This window comes from Aquila chrysaetos, chromosome 12, assembly GCF_900496995.4.
Source record: "Aquila chrysaetos chrysaetos chromosome 12, bAquChr1.4, whole genome shotgun sequence".
Taxonomy (NCBI): domain Eukaryota; kingdom Metazoa; phylum Chordata; class Aves; order Accipitriformes; family Accipitridae; genus Aquila; species Aquila chrysaetos.
Window position 1 is genome coordinate 35,958,102 of NC_044015.1, and position 20,345 is coordinate 35,978,446.

Below are 20,345 nucleotides of genomic sequence, written 5' to 3' on the forward strand. Positions count from 1 at the left end.
TGAAGACATTTGAAGTGGTTAATTTAAACACTTGTACCTTCTTCTTCACGTAGTTTCACATTAAACCTGATTCAGGTAAGACTTAACCTAATCAAGCTTAGAGGGAGCATAATTAAAAAAGAAAAAGTCAACATAACTGGAAAGTTGTAAGTAAAAGCAAAGTGTTCAATGTAGCCACAGGGTCGCACACCCACAGAAACTCAATAGCTCTGTAAATCGTTTTTAAAAGTAATTGGAAGACAGGTTGGTAAGAAAACTCTTCCTTCCTACACACAGGAACACATAGTTCTGGTATGCTAATGGGCCCCACTACTTCTAGGTGTACCCTGAAGAATACATTGAAATTACAAGTTTAGTCTCAGGACAGGCAGGAGGTAAACAAGTTTAAATACTGTGTTTTTTATAGAAGTACACACTTAATGTTTTTGTTAAAGTCCTTAAATCATGATTCACATCAGGGATCCATGCAAGGAGCACAGAAAGAGAAGAAAAGAGCACAAGTCACTCTGGAAACTGTCAAACACTTACACGAACCTTTTATTGAAAATAAATTTTAAATCAACAGTGTTGTTGGTAACTCAAATATTACAGGTCCTATAGAGAGCACCCTCTGAGGAATCCACCTGACATCTCTTCTCATAAGAAGTTTAAGGTTATTAAAGCCTTTTTTCCCCCAAAGCCTTCAAACAGATTTAATTAAAATTATTGCTTAATTCATTTTAGTCCCAGTACCTTTGCAAAAAACCAAGTATTTCATGGTGCTTTCTGTCTTGCTTTTACACAACTTATTAGTGAATTTCATGTTCTGAGATTAAGGCAGACAAACTGGATGGAAATTGTCTTTAGTTGCTTATAGGGCCTGAAGCCCAAACACTCCTACTACCTAAATCCTAAATTAAATCAAACAGTTTCATGCCAGGTTATCTACATTAGTTTCAATGCCAGAATTTTGCAACATGAAGAGTATCTTTTATTAAATAATTTGTTGTACCTTGTACCCAGTAACACAGAAATAAAATGAATCATATTGCTGGGGGTGGGGGGGTGGGGCGGAAGAGTTCCTCATTTTAGAGTCTATGTTATTGTGATTATTCACAATAAAAAAAAACAACCAGTGTGATTACTGTAATATTACATTTAAATGCAATAATTAAAGATTAATTATAAATCAAGTGTACATAGATCAATTAGAAGACTATGCTTACAGCTGGGGCAGGGTTTGGTAGAAATGCTATACAGTTTCAACTCATCTTCAAGCCTGAGCTTTCAGCTTAACTTGTGGAAGAAACCACTAAGTAGACAGCTACTTCGAGTTAGTGAGCTAACTTCTCTGAAATTGTTTAAGAGAATATTAGCCTCATATCTTCTGTTTGAGATCTCTTCTTTTTATGGAAAGCAGAAGAGAATAATCTTGCAAACTGGAATTTGAGCTGGAGCTCCATGGTACTTTAAAACACAGCAATCTGAGCCTAGGTTTTTTAAACATGCTGAGTAATTCACTGGGACACAGAGGGTTTAAGCACTATCAGGATAAATTGCATTTGTATTGTAGGATTTAAGTCATTTGCCAGCAAGTAGAATAAAAGAAAACACTTGCTTTCCGTAAAAAGGAATATCATGAGCTACTGACAATTGCTTGGCCTTGGTCTGCCACTCCGCAGCTCAGGAACCTTTTTTTTTTTTTTTTAACTAGGTTAGGATGCTGTAATTCAAAAAGGCTGAAAATGTCCCATGACTGGGTGTTTGAGCAGAGGGAGCCTCCAGCTTACCCGCACACGTTCTCTTCCCATTTGATTTACCAAGAAGTCATATCAGCAGAGATGGTTTGAAGCATACCTTTATCTTCCCCCTGAGGAATCCTGGATGAATGAAGTGAGCTGGCTTGGCGCTGCTGAGTGGGTACATGAGTTGCAGGAAGATACAAGTATCTTAGTTGGAGGACATAAGCTGATAGTAGAATCTATGTGTAGAGTTCACTCATTGAGCACTCACCGAATTTCTTCACCTGCTAGTGCTCACTCAAAAAGCACTACTAAAGGGCTCCAGACCTGCTGTGCGTTTGTTGCAATTTAACAGTACACTGACACCTGAGAATGTAGAGCAGCTGCTTAAGACCACATCAGGAGTCCCACCAGTTGAGTGAGACAGCAATACAAAGAGAACTTACTCAGCTATACTGCAGGGATGCAAATGATACAGCCACACAAAACTTAAAAACAATCAAGATCTATATTAATCCAAAAATCTAATTCTATTTTTTACCATTGTATCTTTGCTAGGATTAATATAAAGCACTTCTGAAAATGCTGGAACTTACCCAAATCTGCAGTTTCACCCGTTTGTCATTCCTATAAACTGTTTTCACTTTGAAGTCAATTCCTACTGTGCTAACGAAGGCTGGTGTGAAAGTGTCATCAGCGTATCTGAAGAGGAATGATGTTTTACCCACGCTGCTGTTGCCAATGATCAGGAGCTTGAACATGTAATCAAAATTTTGATCTGAAGTATCTTTCTGCCTGTATCTGGCATCTGTTACTGAAGCCATCTAAGAAAATGACAAACATTGAAAAAGAACAGATTTAAGAGCAGTTTAGCATTTGTTTTCCTTAACTGTGTACCATATGTTTAGCTTATCTCTCTTCTTTCTAATATCATAACCACTATATCTGCTGAATAAAGAGGAACACACCTTGAAATCATCTTTTAAATCCTGGCTTTAAATTTCTATTATCCACTTGTACTGGTAAGATTTCCAACAAATACACCCATTGCACTGCTTTGTGTTTAAAAAAATAACAGACTGCTATTGCATATTGTTCAAATACTAGTGGGGAAAGAGCATTCTTTACTCCTGTGGCAGGGTGCCACTTCTGTTGCTCCAATGAACTGGAGTATTGCAACCAAGAACTAAGGCAGTGCATCCAACTATGCAATTCATTAAGCAGCCTCCAAGACTGGTAAACCTAAGTAATTCCTTTTATAACTACTATGGAAAATCTGCATTTCTAGCATGTGCACCACCACCATTTTATCCTTAGAAAAGTTCCGTCCTCAACATTTACAGAAGAAGGGAAAAAAAAAAAAAGCAATGGGAGAAGATGAAACACCAGGAATTTCAGCTGAAAACTTTGAATCCATCCAACACCTATCTAACCTCAAGACTGCAATTAAAATAAAGAGCACCTGCATAAAGCATGAGGGCTCAGGGGGCTGCAGGCAGCACTTGGAAAGGATAAATTATCCCTTTTTATTATAGGGACACAAGAGCTGGGGACATTGGGGGGGGGGGGCACAGAAGATACAGCTTCAGAGATCCCTCCTTCTCTTGTAACCCTGAACTGGATTCAGAAACCAAAAAACAACTGCAGAATCTGGAATATCAAGACAGGTGGAACTCACTGAGCAGCCCTGGCTGCTTTAATGTATGCAGCTCAGACACTGCACAGGAGAAGGCTGCCCTAACTTTTCATCTCTGTTTGTACAGAGCAGAAGATACCTACACAGGCCAAATTACTTACAGAGGAGAAAAAAGAAACTTCACCTTTTAACAGATATACCACAATTTTAATCTCTAATGCTGTTTCAAAATCTACCCCACATCAAACAAGCAAAGGTCTTGGGTCTTTATAACGAGTCACAGGGTTGTGCAAACTGGGGCAATGACAGCACAGGTCTGATTAGCACCTATTCGTCCAAACTAGGACATGTGCTACTTATGTGCAGTGTCAGAAAGCACTGAGCAGAGACTGAAGTCTCTTCTTCCCCCGGCATCCAAAGAAGTGAGTTAGTTTTCCCCTCAAGTCAGATTCATGGGCACCTTTGGGAACAAAACTCCCACCAATATCTACTCTCACCATGTGCCCAGATACCTTCCTTCTTAGCAAGTCTCACCTGCACACAGGACTTCACTCACTCACTGAAAAAAACCAAACCAAACAGTTCAAAACCCACTGTAGTTAAGCAGCTATAAACCAAAATGCTGTCCAAAGGCAATTTAAATTGGGATGCCAATTTAAGTTAAATTCCCATCAGAAGGGAAACAAACCAAAACCAACCCAGTTTAAACTTCAGTAAAATATGCATGACAGTTTATCTCTGATTAAACACATGCAATTTTCTCACACAGAAAAGGGCTGTTGCGGCAGACATTTTGTTCACAGATTGCATTAACAAGGCAGCTTCTGAAGAACTTTATCAGTTCTTCAGTTTGTCAGTAGCTCAATAGTCAACAACTGCACTGAATGCAGTAAAATCTTCCCACAAGTCATTCTCTGTAGGATACAACACAATTCTGATACTGAATAGCAACTGAAGTTCAGAAGAGTGTGTAAGACTACAGTCCTTCGCAAGCACTCCAGAAAACACAAGTACAAATTTTCTTCTCACCAGTGTATCAGAAAAGGGCTCTTCTACCCATGTCTTGTGGTTCACAACAGGAATTTCTAAAATTAAGAATTCAACATACAACTGACTTCCACGCACACACTCAGGCCAATGCACTCACTGCCTCAGTTCTATGTTGGAAATGTTGGAAAGCTCAGCTGCAAAAATTAGGAATCCATATGATTAGTTGATTTGTATCATTGCCACGCTGGAAGACAGTAAGAAGGTATCTGAGTAATTTAGCTTCCTCATACACATACATAACTTCCACAAATGCCATTGAGAACACATGTGCACTTGCTAAAGAAGAAAAAAAAATTAAAAATCTCTACTTCTCTATTCCACTCACAGAGGCTTGAAAAAGTGAGATGCCCTCATCACTTCAAGCCTGGTCATATAAAGATTCAGAGGCAAACCTTTAACAAAGAAGTATTCCACTAATCATACAGGAATCAATACCTTCTTTCTACCCCTGCCTTCACAGAATCCATCTGCACACTCCAAGCTGATCTTTTAAATTAAACACTGCTGCTTCCATTAACCCCCCCTAGATTGCTATAATCAAAAGTGTACCTGGCTACAAATGCAACTTTCAGATCTCAGTTAAAAAAGCAATTACAGAATGCGGCCAGCTAGAGCAGCTTTGTTAGAAGCACAATACAGAAAATAAGATCAAATGATACTTGCACAGAACGCGGGGCTGTTGTCATAGAAGCACAACACTCGCTGGCCTGCGCGTGCCACTGTGCTACGCTGAAGATGCTGCAGGCCGGCTCCTTGAATCATTAGAGGCAGCGTCGGAGCACAAAAATTTCAAAGAAAATTCCATCCCCTTGCTTAAATTTGACTTTTCCCTTTCCCCTCCTCTGGTCAATAGAGTGAAACTGAAAGGACTTTAGTACTAATTACTGATTACTCCTCTGCAGATCATTACTGAAGCTGCACTCCACCAGCATGTAAACTGAAAATGTTCACAGGACTGCCCCTGAATTTGTGCTTGAATCCTGAAGCCACGAACCAGCAGACCTTTCTCCCAATTCTCCTCCTCTTCCCCACTTGTTGTCCCACCCCTGCTCCAAGTGCTCCCTAGTTATGCCAGTCCTGAGGACCACGCAGAGAGGTGGTTCAGAGAACAGAGAGATCCCAGTTAAAAATAAATCCTCCTACAACTTCTCCTGTTTTGCAGGGCTGCTTTTAAAGTTGGTTCAGTTCCTGATCCAGCACAGCTGAGGGAGCCAAGTGGAGGGGACCGAGCGATGGGAAGCAATGGCAGTTGCTATGCTACTGAGAGAAAGGTCCACAAAATCACATCTCCTGCAGGCCCTCTGCACCTGGCGGAGATTCAGCATCAGCAGTGGAAGGAAAAGGCGACAACGCACCGATGCTGGGCAGCTCCCGTCCAACTCGTCAGAACAGATCGTGCAGCCATCGCTCCTAGAGGATTTTATTCCCTCCTTGGTGAAAGGCTGTTTAGCTGGCAGTGTAACCCTCTGTTCTCTGGGTACACAGCTACTTACACTCTTTGCTTAGGATGACTCCAAATAACAGCACCATCTCTGCTGTTTTACAAGGACATGAATGCTAACTAGGGCTTTGTTACAGAAGACCAAGTCAAATACAACTAGCACGCAGAGTGCAAAAGAGAGGCTCGTGACTGTTTCCGTTTTGACTGCCTTGGAATAATCCTCAAGAAAATACCTATACAGGAAAGATTTAGCTACATTACAGAAAACCCATTACATGGGAGAAGAAAAAGCTGCCAATCAGACTGTCCTTGAGAACACTTCAGTATGAGACCTTGCATCTTTTAGTTCTTTGTCTGAGTAGCCCACTTCTTTGTAGCCAAGAGCATACTGATATTGACAACCTGTTTTCCCCATATGCTTTCCCAATGGGAACAAGGTCTCAAACACATCCACTTCCAACTAGTTTTGCGAGAATAGGCAGTTATGTGGCTATGAGATACACTGTTATTATTTCTCTATTGAGGCAAAAGCCTGCAGTGTGAGCTCGTCTTTTATTAGACAGGGAAACCACATAGGAGGAGGATGCTACAAGTGCTCTAAAGCAATAAAATCTTAATCAGAGCTTATTAGCCACCAAAGAATATGTTCCTCAGTCAAGGTGGCTCCCCTGCCTTTATTTTCTATTTTGGTCTAATGAAGTTTAAAAAACAAAAAGCCTATTACCCTAAGACACCTTCATGGGAAACCAGCCTTCCCTGCTTTCAGTACTTACTGAAATGTGTCATAGAGATGGCTCCACACAGCTGTGCTCTTTAATTTGTGACCAACATCATGGTGAAGAATCAAACTGTTTTGTTGTGCAACACAAACCATCAAAGTGTTACTGCTTCTACAAATCACTAGAAATAGTCACTGCTGCCCCTGTTCTGCAGTATTTACTGCCTACAGCCAACTTCAGTGAAAAGCAGTACATGAACTGTCTAAATCTGATGGTGTTGGCTGGAAATCAACTGGTATATCTCACCATCCATTTATTTCCAGGAAAAAACTAAGGTTGACCTCAAGTGTTGCCAGCCCTTATGGTTTTGCCTACAAACTAACAGAGGGCTGTTCTTCTCTATCCTCTCACAGACCAGAAATAAGAAGTCTGATCATTACCTTGGAAGTTTAGGCATCTCTGTTAGGAACCGCATGGGTCTGTTCACAGACATGGCTGTTTCCACATCCCATTCTCTCTCACATAGCGAGGAAGAAGTCTGAATTTGGAAAAGAATCTCCTTGTCTGCTGTCAGTCACCTCAGTTAACCATGAAACATGGTCACACTGATGGAACTTACACTTCAAATTATGCAATTAGACATATCTGCAATTATGAACCTGTGTATGCTGTATATTACAAGTTCTGTGCATTTCTAACAGTAAAAACATCTCTTAATATTTGTCACTGCTTTATTTTTAAAGCCAAAACTGAAATTTAGTACATATATTTTGTGTTATATAGGACCAGTGGCAATTTAAATGTGACTGTTTAACTGTTTCATCATCATCTGCTAGCACACACACACATTTCTTTTATTAGGCTGATGAGAAGATGAGGGTGAAACCGCTCCTCTATATTTCTAAGAGTCGAAGATGTTATGACAGCATGCTACTCCAAGCTGGGTCCAGCCTTGTTTTGTGTGTGTGTTCAGCAACAGAGCCTCTGCTGTTTCTCCTGACATACTATTTTACTGCCTTACGGGGCTGTCAGTGTTAAACCATTTCTTTATTTCACAGTCCAAGCTTCTTTTTTCTTACTTCCATTTTACTGTTCCTGAGTTCCAGTGTTCAAGATCAGCCAACAGAGAAAAACTGAGAAAGAAGTTAACGACTATCAGTCTAGAAGGAATAAGTGGTAACAGCAGGCAACAAGAGAAGGGGCACAGTCACAAACACAGCTGTACCTGTTAGACTCCTGGCTATCCAATGGCACTGAGGAGTGTGGAAGGAAGAAAAGAGATTACTAGATACACTCATTTGGTAAAAGCAGAAATAATGAGGCTAAATAAAGGTAGAAGTTTAAAAAAAACCAAACACATACATAGTGCTAAAATCAATACATTATGCTAAAGTCAAACAGATCACACATGTGCCAAGGCTCTTATAGAAACGTAGGACAGGAGCATTGTAGACAGCTCTGAAGATGCTAAAAGACTGTGCACACTAGTCTATAAGTTATGTGGTAGGGAAGAAACAAAAAAGTAGCTAAACCAAAAGATTTATTCATCTCTAATATTTACATCTTAGGAGTAATCCATGAGAGACATTACTGACATGCAGCATAACTTCTTTTCAAAAGAGTTAATACCTTGTCGGGGTTTTTCCCCCCAAAGTCTTACAAAGTGCATCTACTTTAAAAACATTCTAGTTCACAAATTACACATCTATGTCAATTTTCTATTATAAAAACTCACTCCTTTATGTGCTCTGTCATCTGAAAAAAAAATTGTTTTTCTTTTTCAGGAATTAAATTAAATCATGAATCAGATTTCTATTAAGTAATGGAATTTTTTTTACAGCCAATGTATGCTGTCCTAAGAATAAAGCTCATAAAGGAAATAAGGCCATGACCTTAAGAAGTCTTACACAAATGCTGTACTACAAGAGAGATTTATCAGAAGCAGAAAACATAGTATAAGCAATTAACATAACTGCTAATAAATATTGCAAGCAAGTGATAGTTACCAATTTAGATCTATAATCCATGAGACAGATGGAGGCTTTGCTGTGAGTATATGAATCAAGAGAGTGGTCACACTGTTGAACCTGCGATGTAGAAGCAAAAGGATTACAATGTTTACGATAAAGATGAATAATGAGAATATTATGTAAGAGACTAACGGATAGGCAGGTTAGACTGTGAACACACTTCTGTGTAAAGGTCTGAGCTTCCTTCACTGAAGGTAAAGGGGAAAGCCCTGTAGCATACAAAGAGAACAGAAACAGTGCTTGAGTTAGTGACAGATATTAAGATAACAGCAGATATTTGGAGCCATCAATTTAAAATTCATTAAAGGGAGATTATCTAGATTAATCTAAAATAAAAGTTCCAGATAAATCCTACAAGTGGGTGCAGAACCGCAGGTAGGAATTATTACATCTTTCCTGCAGAAAGGCAGCAAAGTAAATGGAACCAAGTAGCAGCTGAAATACATCTGTATATGTTGGTGTTTTGCACAAAACCCGGGTCAAAGTCTAATGTGCTGCAAAGGCAAACTGCAACAGGACGTAGAAATGTCTGCAACTTACAGCACATGTATACAAAAATAACTGCCAGTTATGCCAGATTTAGAGCAGAAAAATGTAACAGAATTTAGTACTCTCTTTCATGGCTAATATAATCTAAAGGCAACTTTGTCTCTGGTGCATTTCCTCTCCAGTAAACAAGGGTAAACCACCATTTGTCATCTTGACTTACATTATCTTGCCTTGTGAAGACTGCCAAAACACATGGACAAACTCAGACCTTATGTAAATAACAAGCTGCAGCCAACTATTCCAGGTCAGAAATTGGATCAAATAAGGACAAATCCTTTCTCACGATCCACACAATTGACAATCACCTCACTTGGCAACAAGACAGCACCTTGCTCTTGCCCAAAGTATTGCACGTTTTTCAATATCGGTTACGTTTTCTCCTGTTCTCACACCCTTGCCCCCTGCAACAGTTGCTCCCTGTGACAGCCTCTGTGACACGCTTCAGTGCTGTCCAGAACTTGATTTTGAGGTGTCATCCAAATAACTTAACTGATAGATCTAGAACAAAAATATTTCAACAGTGTAAACAGAAAGAAAATTAATTCTGTGTTTATTACTTTAAAAATGTGAGTCCCTCATCTTGACACCGAAAACTAAACCTGATTTATTAATGAGTCCAGAAGTCTTTGCAAGAAGATGGTTGCAGTGGATTTGGTCCAGAATTCACATGCTACAAATGAGTTCAATATATGCATGACAACTGAAGGATAAAAACCTCTAAACAATGTAGGTTGTTATCTGTTATTATTATTACCTATTCAGATTTGGGAACACATGCTTTACAAAGTCTTCTAAGAATTTGCTGGGTGTGGAACAAAAGCCAAGAACCTGCGGATATCACCCCTTTCCCATCAACTCTAACTTTACAACTACATTTTGTTAGGCAGCAGGCTGGAACTGTTGTTAGAAAGATTTCCTTGAGCCAAATGTCTCTGTGTCTGGAGCCATGCCTCTCCCATTTCCTGCGTAAGGTTCAACATCCTTGAAGTCATGTTCGAGCCACAACAAAACTCTAAGGAGGGAGGAAATAGTCATTCTAATTTTACAATGGCAAAAACCACAAAGAAATAAAAATTCCCACATTTTTTACTCTCTTCTATGAGTGTTTTCATTGCGGCTCTCTTATCGCCACATAGTTCCATGCCTGTTGCCAAACACGCTAGTCCAGAAGATACAGAGAAAAATATTTTACAGTACAAAGATCTCCCCTTCTAAAGGGGAGCCACTAACCGAGCCCAGCTCAGCTCTCTCCCAAAGGATGCACAGAACAAGAGACTTACATCCTCCTTATGCCCTAAAGAGCGGAAGCAGAGGAGATTTCCGCAATTCCCTGAATATTCCATTAAGTTTGGAAACTCCAGGAGCCAGCCAATTTCTAGACCTACAGAACCACTAGCTGAGGCTGACCCTGAATCCAGCCCTGTCTCCAGAGAACAGTGCAAGCTGAAGAGGTTGATTGCTATTACAAAACTCACCACCATTAAAGCCCTTGCTTCCTGTTACAAACACTGCAGCGATGTCTGAGATAACGAACTTCAGTCTCCTTCTCATCAGCTCTCCAGCCTTGCAGTTGTGCCTCAGTTTCTCCGAGAATGAACTGGCAACAGTGAAATACTTCTGAGTATCTCACTGCTGAATACACTGAAGTAGCAGTGACATAGAAGCACTCAGAGCAACACACAAGACAAATCTGTACTAACTCTGCTACAACACACATGTAACTCCCTGCTGATCCTTCCCCAGCTGGAAGGCAGGGTACAGCTATGTTCTGCGCTGGGATACAGCCCTCCACCGAGAAAGCCGTGCCCACGCCCTCCCACAGTGGTGTAAGATAAGGCAAGTTCAGGTACATGATGGAACTCCTACTACCTAGAGCTAGAGTCAGGCCATATGCAGGTTCGGGTAGACACCCCTCCACCAGTGCACAGGAGACAGTTACAGATTTTTCTGCATCACCAGCTCTAAAACCTTTCATTTAGAGGTAAAAGCAAGCTGCTGTCGGGACCAAATCAGGGTAACTGGAGACTGGTATTGTCTTGTAGTAACCACCTATAAACCAGAACCACACAGAGACAGGGCCAGCTCAGGATGCCTCTGCAGCACAGAAGTCTAATTTGCTGTCTTTTGTCCTCCTCCTCCAAGCAGAAAATCTGTGATGAACAAGTTGCTAGTTACTTCGTTTCTCTGTGCTATGATGTTCTCCATGCTGCAAAGTAAGCCATCTGCTAACCAGGATTAGAACAAGTGCCCTCTCAATTCCCATGTTTTAATTAGCTAATACTTCCAAACATAAGTCTTATTGCTTACGTCAAAGATCAAATACTACCACGCTGCAGTAAGCTAAGCACACATTTACAAGAGCTCACTAAATACAGCAGAACTTTAAACACAAGATACATTTTTACAGCAAGAAGCATACCTGAAATTACCAGTTCAGGACATTTCTCAATGTTAGCCATTGAGAACTGTCTCAGATAAAACTACTTCTTCAGGCTCAACTAGTAACAGAGAACAGACATGGACTTACTGGGGAGGGTTAAGTGGACGTGAGTACCCTTCTCTGGCACTACGTGATGCAAGACCCTGAAACATGATGCTATTACTTGCCCATTTTGATCTCGGGCTGCATCAGATCATGTGAAAATAAAAGTAAGAAAAACTATCTGAAACACAGGCAAGTCAACTAACATGACTATTACATGACAACGACAACTAGTGTGCTAATGAATACTACATGTAGTGCTTTGCTACACCTAGATGTAGCAAGAACTACTGCTATTAAAACCTAAAGCTAGTAAGTCTTCTCGATTTGTTACCCGAAAACGTATCGGATCTGCAAAGAGGGCAGCACAGTTTTGTCAAAATTGCAAAGGAAGCTTGATTTAAAGATTGGTTTATTTGTCTCTCTTCTGACTTATACTACAAGTTGTCCTGATAAAAGTCCTGAAGGCAGTGATCACCCCAAGGTCTCAGTAAATGCATATACAATCACTTTCAGGACAGCAAGCACAAATAACAGGAAATAAAAGCTTTTTAGTTATATGCTTACATATGGCAGCATATGGATTCGATCTTGAACCCACTATAATCCAATACCAGTGCTCCCATGATCTGCTACAGTTTCAAATACACAGATAAGGACTATAGTTCCACTGACATTTTTATCTTGGGAGGGAGAGGGAGGAAAAAAATCCACTTAAAAGAGGAGGTTTATTTGAACTCAGAGCTAATCCAGGCTACTATGAAGCCCCACAAGCTGTTATTAGCACAACTGAGAGTGGAGCACTGGGTCAGGAGTGAGCAAGGAGGAACAAAGCATGAAAGGTTGAAACCAGGTTTGCCACCAAGGAAGTGCACAGAAACATAAATTAAACTTCTGAGGCTACAGTCTTATTATTGTCTCAGGCTAAGGGAAAATCCAGGTTAAAATTAACACCACCACCACCCCCCTTTTTTTTTGTCCAGTTAGTCTTAATTTAGGTCAGATCAACCTGATGCACTGCACAAACACACCATTGCTTGTGCTGTATGACGGAAAGGACAGCGTGGAGGCAGAACCTTGGGAGGCAAAAAGGTGGAAGCACTTGTGCCAGTGTTAACGATATTGCCTGCAATCCCACAGCACGATGTTACCGTGCGCATCGAATGACACTGCCTTGCTGCTGGCAAGCACAGAGAAGACATCAGGGAAAAAACAATGCATAGTGTCAGAACATATGGCAAAAAGACCACATGTATTTTGTACGGCATAAACTGGAGAAATTGAAGTGTTTATACTTTTTATGAATTAAATTAGAATGATTGATCTGTTTGGCTCTGTGTAACGGGCTCACTGCCTGCTGCTATAGGGCAGCGTGGATGTACACCCAGCCTGCAAGTCCGTTCTTCCACCTGTATGGCGAAACGGCAAATCTGCAGGTGGGTGTTTTGCAGCCAGCGCTGAGCGAAGCCGTGCAGTCCGGCAGCAGCAGGTCTCTCCCCTTGAAAGAGCAGCAACAACAAAAACGAAATCCCGCGTTTCCTGGCAGCTTGTTTTACTGCCGTACAGTTTTTGTTCTTAACTGCTGCAACTCCCTGAGCAGAAGACAACTGCCCAGCATGACAGGGTCTGACAAAGGTTAGGCACCAGCTGGAAAACAGCCGGGAAGGCCCCGGTCTCCAGCCTCCCCCCACCTCGCTGAGGATATTTTAAAGATAAAGCAGTATTGTATCACCTCTCACCGCTGATAAATACGTTAGAGATGTAACTACCGTGTCGTCCTCCTCCCCGTCGCTCCTGAGGGTCTGCCTTTCACGCCACACCTCAGGGGCACAAAGCACCCACCCCGCCAGCCGGTGCCGGCCGGGCACCCACCGGCACGGCAGCCGAGGCCCGCCCCGCGGGGGTTCCTCGGGGCCGGGGCACCTCCTGCCACCTGCCCTGGCCTCCCGCCCTGCCCGCCGCCGTCCCGCGGAGCCCGGGGACAACCCCGACGCTCGGTGCCGAGAAGGGCGGGAAGAGTTTTTGGGCCCCCGCCGGGGACGGTGAGGTGAGGCGCGGTTCCCGCCTCGCAGCGGGAGCCTGAGGGGAGCGGGGGGGGGGGAGACGCCCCGCCGCCAGTCCCCCCGCCTCACCGTTACTTTCGACGGGGAAGGCTGCGCCCCGACGGCGCGCACGGCCGCGGGAGGAAACCCCCCCGCTCCGCTCCGCGGGGCCGCGGCTCTTACCTGAGGCGGAGGAGCGGCAGCGCCGAGCCGAGCCGAGCCGAACCGTGCGGGTCCCGCGGCCGCTGCTCGCGTGGCGAGAGCCGCCCCCCCCCCCCCCCCCGCCGGCACCTGGGGCGGCCCCGGGGGCGGAGCCGCGGCGGGGCTGGGGGCGGTTGAGGAACGGCGGGGCTGGAGGGCGGGAGACCCCGGACGGGAGCTGAGGGGGCGTCCCGGCCGGGCGCGGCACCGCTCCGCCGACACCGAACGGGCGCCAGCCGCCGGTGGAAGGAAGGGAGAAGGGAAGGCGGGCGGCCCGAGGCCTCCGGGGGCCCCGTCCAGGTGCTCGCCCTCCGCCCCCGCCCCGAATGTGGATCACCTCAGGCGTTCCTGGAGCCCCGGTGAGCAGGGCACGACGGCCCAGGTGCGACCCTACCTTGCCGTTCTTGTCGCGCCCTCTACACGCTCTGGAATGCATTTCCGTAGAACTGTTAACTCTGAAGCCTAGTGATGGTGGTTGTGGCATCAGGAGCTACATCTCTACTGGGGAGAGGACCAAAAAGATGAGGCAGTGGCTGCCGTCTCTCTAAGTTGCTTGCCTGAAGGAGGTCTGATGAAGAGGTTGCAGCAGACTCTCTTGGCTTTCAAATCCTACAAACAGACCCCAGGTTCAAGAGCAGAGACCTGGTTGTGGCTTATCCCTTGCTGGGAAACCGAAACGGCTTTCAGAAATGATCTGCTAGAGAAAGTGAACAAAATCATGGGTGTTTTAAACGTGTTTCTGCCATAACTAATGAGGTGCTTTCCAAACAGCCAGCAAAGATGGCAGTGCATTTTCCCACTGCCGGGCTTGAAGCAAGTGCCTAAGCACAAAGTCAAGATTCTTAATCAGCCCCGGGAGAGGGCAGGTCCCTGCGAGGGAAGGCCGGAGCAGAAGCCACCTAAAGATACTTGGAGTTGCAGGTTCCTATCTTCTCTCGATGACTAGCTAAGCAGCCTCCAGTGACCGCCTCTGAACTCAGGGCTCTAAAATTGGGGGATGCAGGTGCCTCTGCACCCTGCCACATCCTTCAGAGCACCGTTCCCTTCCCGCCCAGTCTCATCGTGGTGTGCCATTGTGTTTGATGTGCAGCACTTTGACTCAGCTTGGACACTGCCCAGACAGGACGGAGATGGCTTTGTCTACTTGTAAAAGCTTTTTGCACGTCTGGTGATCTTCAGTAACCGTTTTTGGACTGGCTTGTAGATCAACCAGCCCCTGGACAAGCTTTAGCTTTATAACAGTTCAGCCACTTTAAAGGAGTCTGTAAATTGTTTTTCTTGCTACATTTTCCCCAGGGCAGTTGACTAGTTAACAGTATCGTGAGACTGTAGAAAGCCAGAGAGTGCAGTAGTGCTATATAACTAGCATATAGCCAAGGTGTGCAATTTGGGAACAATCACAGGAGAGATGCAGAGAATCTTCGAGGAACACCTCTTCTCACTGCAGGTCAGAGATACCATACAGCTTCTCTATTTTATTCAAGCCAGAACTATCTGCCAGGTGGCCCAGGGGACAGTTCTACCCAGCATCAGGGTGATTTTCTACCTTCATCTAGAATGAAAATGTTTATTTCCCATCAAGACCCCAACTAAAATTATTGTTATGTAAGCCAGGCCCTGATTTAAGGCTTAAGCAAGGTATCAGCTTTGCGTAGGCAACTTGAAATAATCAATAGCGTAACAAAATCCCAGACTCATTACAATAGTTACTTCAAAGACAGCCTAACAGGCTTGACATCTACAAGAGACTTTTAAGCTCCTTGCAATCATTCTCATTGCTCTGGGAAATGCGATCTCTGCCTTTTCCAAAACCTGACTTCCACTCTACCCAACACGGTGTCTGCGGTGACGGTGATAATGCTTTTCCCTCTGTCTGCTGACTGATGCTCAATCTAGAAAACCATTGCGAGCCAACAGCCCTATAAAGCACCAATACGGAAGGCAAGTGGTTATGAGCAGATACGTACACCTTTGACGCAAAGGGCACGTTATGACTTAGGCTCACTTGGGCATCTCCTTAGTGATCACCTGATTTAACATCCCATGACTGCAGCCACAAGCGCGGAGCCACTGTTCAGCCTGATTTCCAAAGGCTTTTCCAGATTTCATGCCACCCCTGAAATGCCAGTGTTTATATACAAGCCCTTTCTCAGTCAGGACTAACTGAAAGAAGAAGGGATGCACCCAGATAATTAGGACACAAGGGAATTTTAGTGATTCTTTCTGTCTATCATTTTGTTTAGCCACTTTTCTATAATTTATGGAGTGAATATTGTTAGCTCTCCCAGTGCACTTCCCTTCCAGGACTTAACGTTTTACGGTCATGAGTTGCTTACACAACTTCCAGTGAGGGAGGTCTGTACTATTTTAGATTTATACATGGGCAAATGAGGGAACAGGAGAGAACTCCCACAAGCCCATGGAGGTGGAAGTGAAGAGCAGATGTTACGCTTTATCTTGTTTTCTGACATGTGGATCTATCTCTCTCTCTCACAGCAGTCATGCGAGCACATTTATCAAGCACAACATGCACACTCTACTACTCTCCCAACGTTTCTAATTCAAGTTACTGCACCCTCACACAGTGCAATTGATCTAAGGAAACAATTTTAATCTTTTCAGTTCCCTCTTTTCTAAACCCAGTATTTTATTTATTGATTTATTTACTACTAAAGCAAGAGCAGCACCAAAGCACTTAAATCGAGGATGATAGTCTGCTATGTGCGATGCTGTAAGTAGTAATAATACTAAAGACCCTGAGTCTAAAAGACTCATCATCTAAGCTCATGATAAGCATTGGGCATACATAGACAAAATTGTATCCCAAAGAAGCACAGTTTGCACACAGAGCAGTGGTTTCAGCTCATTACCAGCTGTTGTCCAGGGAAGCTAGGTGAAAATATGCCAACTACAAGGAGAAAAAGAAATACTCCTTATCTGATTAGGTAGCACCCACCCAGGTGCTTCTTCACTTCATTGTGGAATAAACAGCATGTATGCCCCATGCTGCGTCCCCAAGACGTGTGTGGATTTCATTCTCTTTAACGGGCTAATGCACCAAAATCCTTACAAATAGGATTTTGAAAACTGTTCATAATATTAGAAATAGCACAATAAAGTGACATCCAAATTTGACCATGCTACCAATGCAGCTTCTTTTATGCACAGCATGTTGTGTCCCGAAACACACTCAGAAAGCAGGGAGAACATCTGCAGTTCTTATCAATTAACATTTCTGCAGCACGTCTACCTACGCCATGCTGTGCGTGTGCAAAATGGTCCAAAACCGAGTATATACCAACAAAGCTCTCTAACCAGCAACCAGTTACCTACAGCCTTAGCCAAATTCAGTCCAGACTGTCCTGCCCCTTCAGCCCTGTCCCGGCTACCCCTGTGGCTTCTGTGGGTCTTCGCACCCTTGCTCTGGCTTGGAGCGGCAGCAATGGGATCATGCCCTTTTGAGAAGGGAGAAACTCTAGGAAGTTGTCTCCCCTTCATCCCCCACATCATGGCAGGGACACAGGAAATGGAGGAGAAGACCCCTGTGTTGGTCGGAGGAAAGCAGAACACTGGAGCAGCTCAGAAACACTCGATTGTTCTTACAGCAGCCACCCACCCGGTGATCCCATGCCCGGGACGTACCCCGCCTGCTCCCCGCACCTTGCTTGATGGGCTGCTCTGCCCCATCCTGGGACGAGTGCCAGCACGGGGTGGTGTGTAGCAGCCTCTCGTTCTGTTCTGAGTCAGAACCTGGAACGCTGTAAGCACAGGTCAGCCAGTCCCTGCTCCCAGCGTAGTTATGAATGGAGAAGTTTGGGGTCTCTCTCTTTTTTTTTTTTTGGTCCCTAATAAGGAACCTACCACAGATTTAGCCATTACAAAATCGTACCATGACATTTCTCACAGCCTGGAGAGGATCACTCAAGTCTTGGACCCTGTCCCCACTGCCTGTGACAGGCCACAGGAGCTGGCTGGCAGCTGTCCGTGGAGATTCCTCCTCCTCCTCAGGGCATGCTGACGTGGTGGCACCAGGCTGGTGCTGGAAGAGTGAATCACCACCTCTCGTAGGAGTGGTGCTCCCCGGACAATGACAGGCCTGGGAACTGTACGCAGCCACTCCTTACGCTAGACAAACTTTGAAAGGAAAAGCAAACTGAGATTATTTGACTAAACTGCTTAACAAATCAGCACCTGTTTCTTGGAGGAAGAAAGTGGGAACGAGTTAATGTGCCAAATAGTTTTGAGACAAAGTGACTTTTACCGTTTTGACAGACCTTCACAATTGTTTTGTGGTTCCCTCCAGGCAGCAAGCTCCCCTGTCCAGTTAGCCCCAAAGACAACTTAGACATCTGTCTGGAAGTGGGGTACAACCTTTTAGATAAACTTCATCCTTTGGCTTTGCTCTCTTTGAAATGAGCATGAACTTACAGTGAAGTTCCCCTTTTTATCCTGCTTTCTGGATAGAGTTCTGCTCAACGTAATTCCACCTTTATTGCTATCTGAATCTCCATCCTCAAGTCTCAAGTTTTGATCCACCTATAGCCACAGTTGTCAAGGAATAGCCCCGGAGTGGTTCTCCTGGTTGGGCAAACCCTATCGGGCAAACTGGCTCAGCTGCAAATAAATATCACAGCATAATGCAAATGCCTCTCCTCTTGCCAAAAGTTAAGAGAAGTTTCATCACCTCCAAGGATATATGAACTTGCATTCATAAGGGTTTAATAATATCTCACTTCAGAGCTATTCATTACACAAGCTGTAAGTGAGGACAATGAATGAAGCTCATTAGCAGTTTGATACAGGCTAGATAATGATGGCAGACAAACAGCCACGGGGACAAAAGTGCATCTGAAGTAGATGACCCCTAAACTCAGCATGCCGAGATGATGGACGGGACACTCTGGCCATGCTGGCATTCTTGGTTGTTGCACTTTTTTTCCCTGCTGCTAAGCATGGCAAAGGAAAGGTTTCCCAGAGTTCTCTGGCTGACACTTCCTTAATGCCTGTTCAGCCCCAGGTGCACAAAGCAACCTCTGCTCCCAGGCAGCCAGATGGCTAGCTGCAATCCAGTCACTCTTTAATTAACTTTGGTTTTTTTTTTCCTCTGTGGGTTGTTTCTGGGAGAAAGGAAGCTGACAGCATGTTTGTTTACATGAGATTGGTTTGGCCTGGCAGTTCCCTGGGTCTATACTAAGAATTCTGAAGTGTCTTTGGGTTTTGTTATCACCATAAAAGGAGTAGAAGCTGAGAATCCAAGGGGATTTCTAGGATGCATCTAAAGAAGTTATGTAAGTATGCAGGTTTACTGCAAGTCATATGCAGATGGGCAGCACACGAAACAAAGCTGATGGGGGCAAACTAATCCGAGGCCTTGATTACTGTGCACTGTTGAGCTGCTGCAGTGTATAATTAACTTTAAATGCAACTACAACAAACACTGACCTGTAAGCAGCTCCTCTAAACCCTGTGGAGTTGCTTGCGTGCATAAAGTTACACAACATACATAAAGCAACTGTTGGATGGGAGGTTCAAGATGTATCCCTCCACACAGAAGAAAATGCCAACCAGCGGTTATCTCCTGATCTAGATTAAAAAGCATAAGGGTGTAAAGAATCTACATTAGGAGTTAGTGACTAAAATGTCCAGGTATAAAACTTAACAGGTAGAAAAATATTTAAGTAACAGATCAAAAGTAAGTTTACCCTGCAATCCAGAGATATGAAACAGCTTTTACACTTGTTAACTAACTGCCCCTAGCAATCAAGCTGCGGCAGCACATACGTCATATTCTACTGAGACCCCAGATAACCACCAAGCAGGCTAGCAACTGCCAAGCTCCATCTTGCTACAGAGGACAAAAGCATGGTGTAGAAAAGAGCAAGTAGAAGGGAGGGTGGGGAAGCTGTACCAGCTCACCATGTCTGAACATACAGAGGGTAGAAAGGATTAGTGAGAAAGGAGGCAGCCAGATTACAAGGGAAAAAGGATTATGGAATGCTTTTTTTCCTTCCGAAGTAGCAAGTCTGGAAGGCATAAAGTGCTGAAGGAGATGCATGAGAGAAGAGGTGAAGGAGAGTAATTTTGAATCAGGATGGTCTTAAATGTAAAGGCTGAAGCACATTGCCAGCATCTGTCACTGAAGGGACATCTCTCTAGATGAAGAAGTTTTTAAAAATTACTTTGAGGCCATGTTGCTTCTGACAGCAAAGAAAGGGACAAATGATGCACATCTCATGGGCTCTAATTTCACTGCAGAGATAAGGGCAGAGCTGCTGCAAAAGCATGCCTGGAAAATCGCAGAGGTGCACCCTGCTATTTTGCATCAGAGATTTTTTTTTTAAATTATTATTTGTTGAATCATATCCCAGATGAACAAGCAGAGTCCTCCCCCTGCTGGCAAGTAAAAAAGACATAGCAATGATTTTTTTATAGTCATGTCAATCTAAGGCTATAAATGAAATAAGGAGCATCAGA

The 20,345-nt window shown here is 43.8% G+C and overlaps 1 protein-coding gene across 5 annotated transcripts in view; it reads right to left on the minus strand.

The window, feature by feature from the left end:
- RAB3B (RAB3B, member RAS oncogene family) overlaps positions 1–14,011 on the minus strand; it is a 60,572-nt gene extending 46,561 nt beyond the window's left edge. Inside the window, exons 1-4 of one of the 5 annotated variants that reach the window (XM_030033645.2) lie at positions 13,854–14,005; positions 8,574–8,654; positions 7,793–7,820; positions 2,318–2,545 (exon numbers count right to left, since the gene is read on the minus strand). In XM_030033645.2, coding sequence (XP_029889505.1) covers positions 2,318–2,545 — 228 coding nt within the window. In that variant the 5' untranslated portion in view covers positions 7,793–7,820; positions 8,574–8,654; positions 13,854–14,005. Of the gene's footprint in view, positions 1–2,317; positions 2,546–7,792; positions 7,821–8,573; positions 8,655–13,360; positions 13,380–13,853 lie in introns of those variants that run through there. The other 4 variants (XM_030033647.2, XM_030033643.2, XM_030033644.2 and 1 more) reach the window with 4 other exon arrangements.
- Between the last annotated feature and the right edge of the window lie 6,334 nt (positions 14,012–20,345).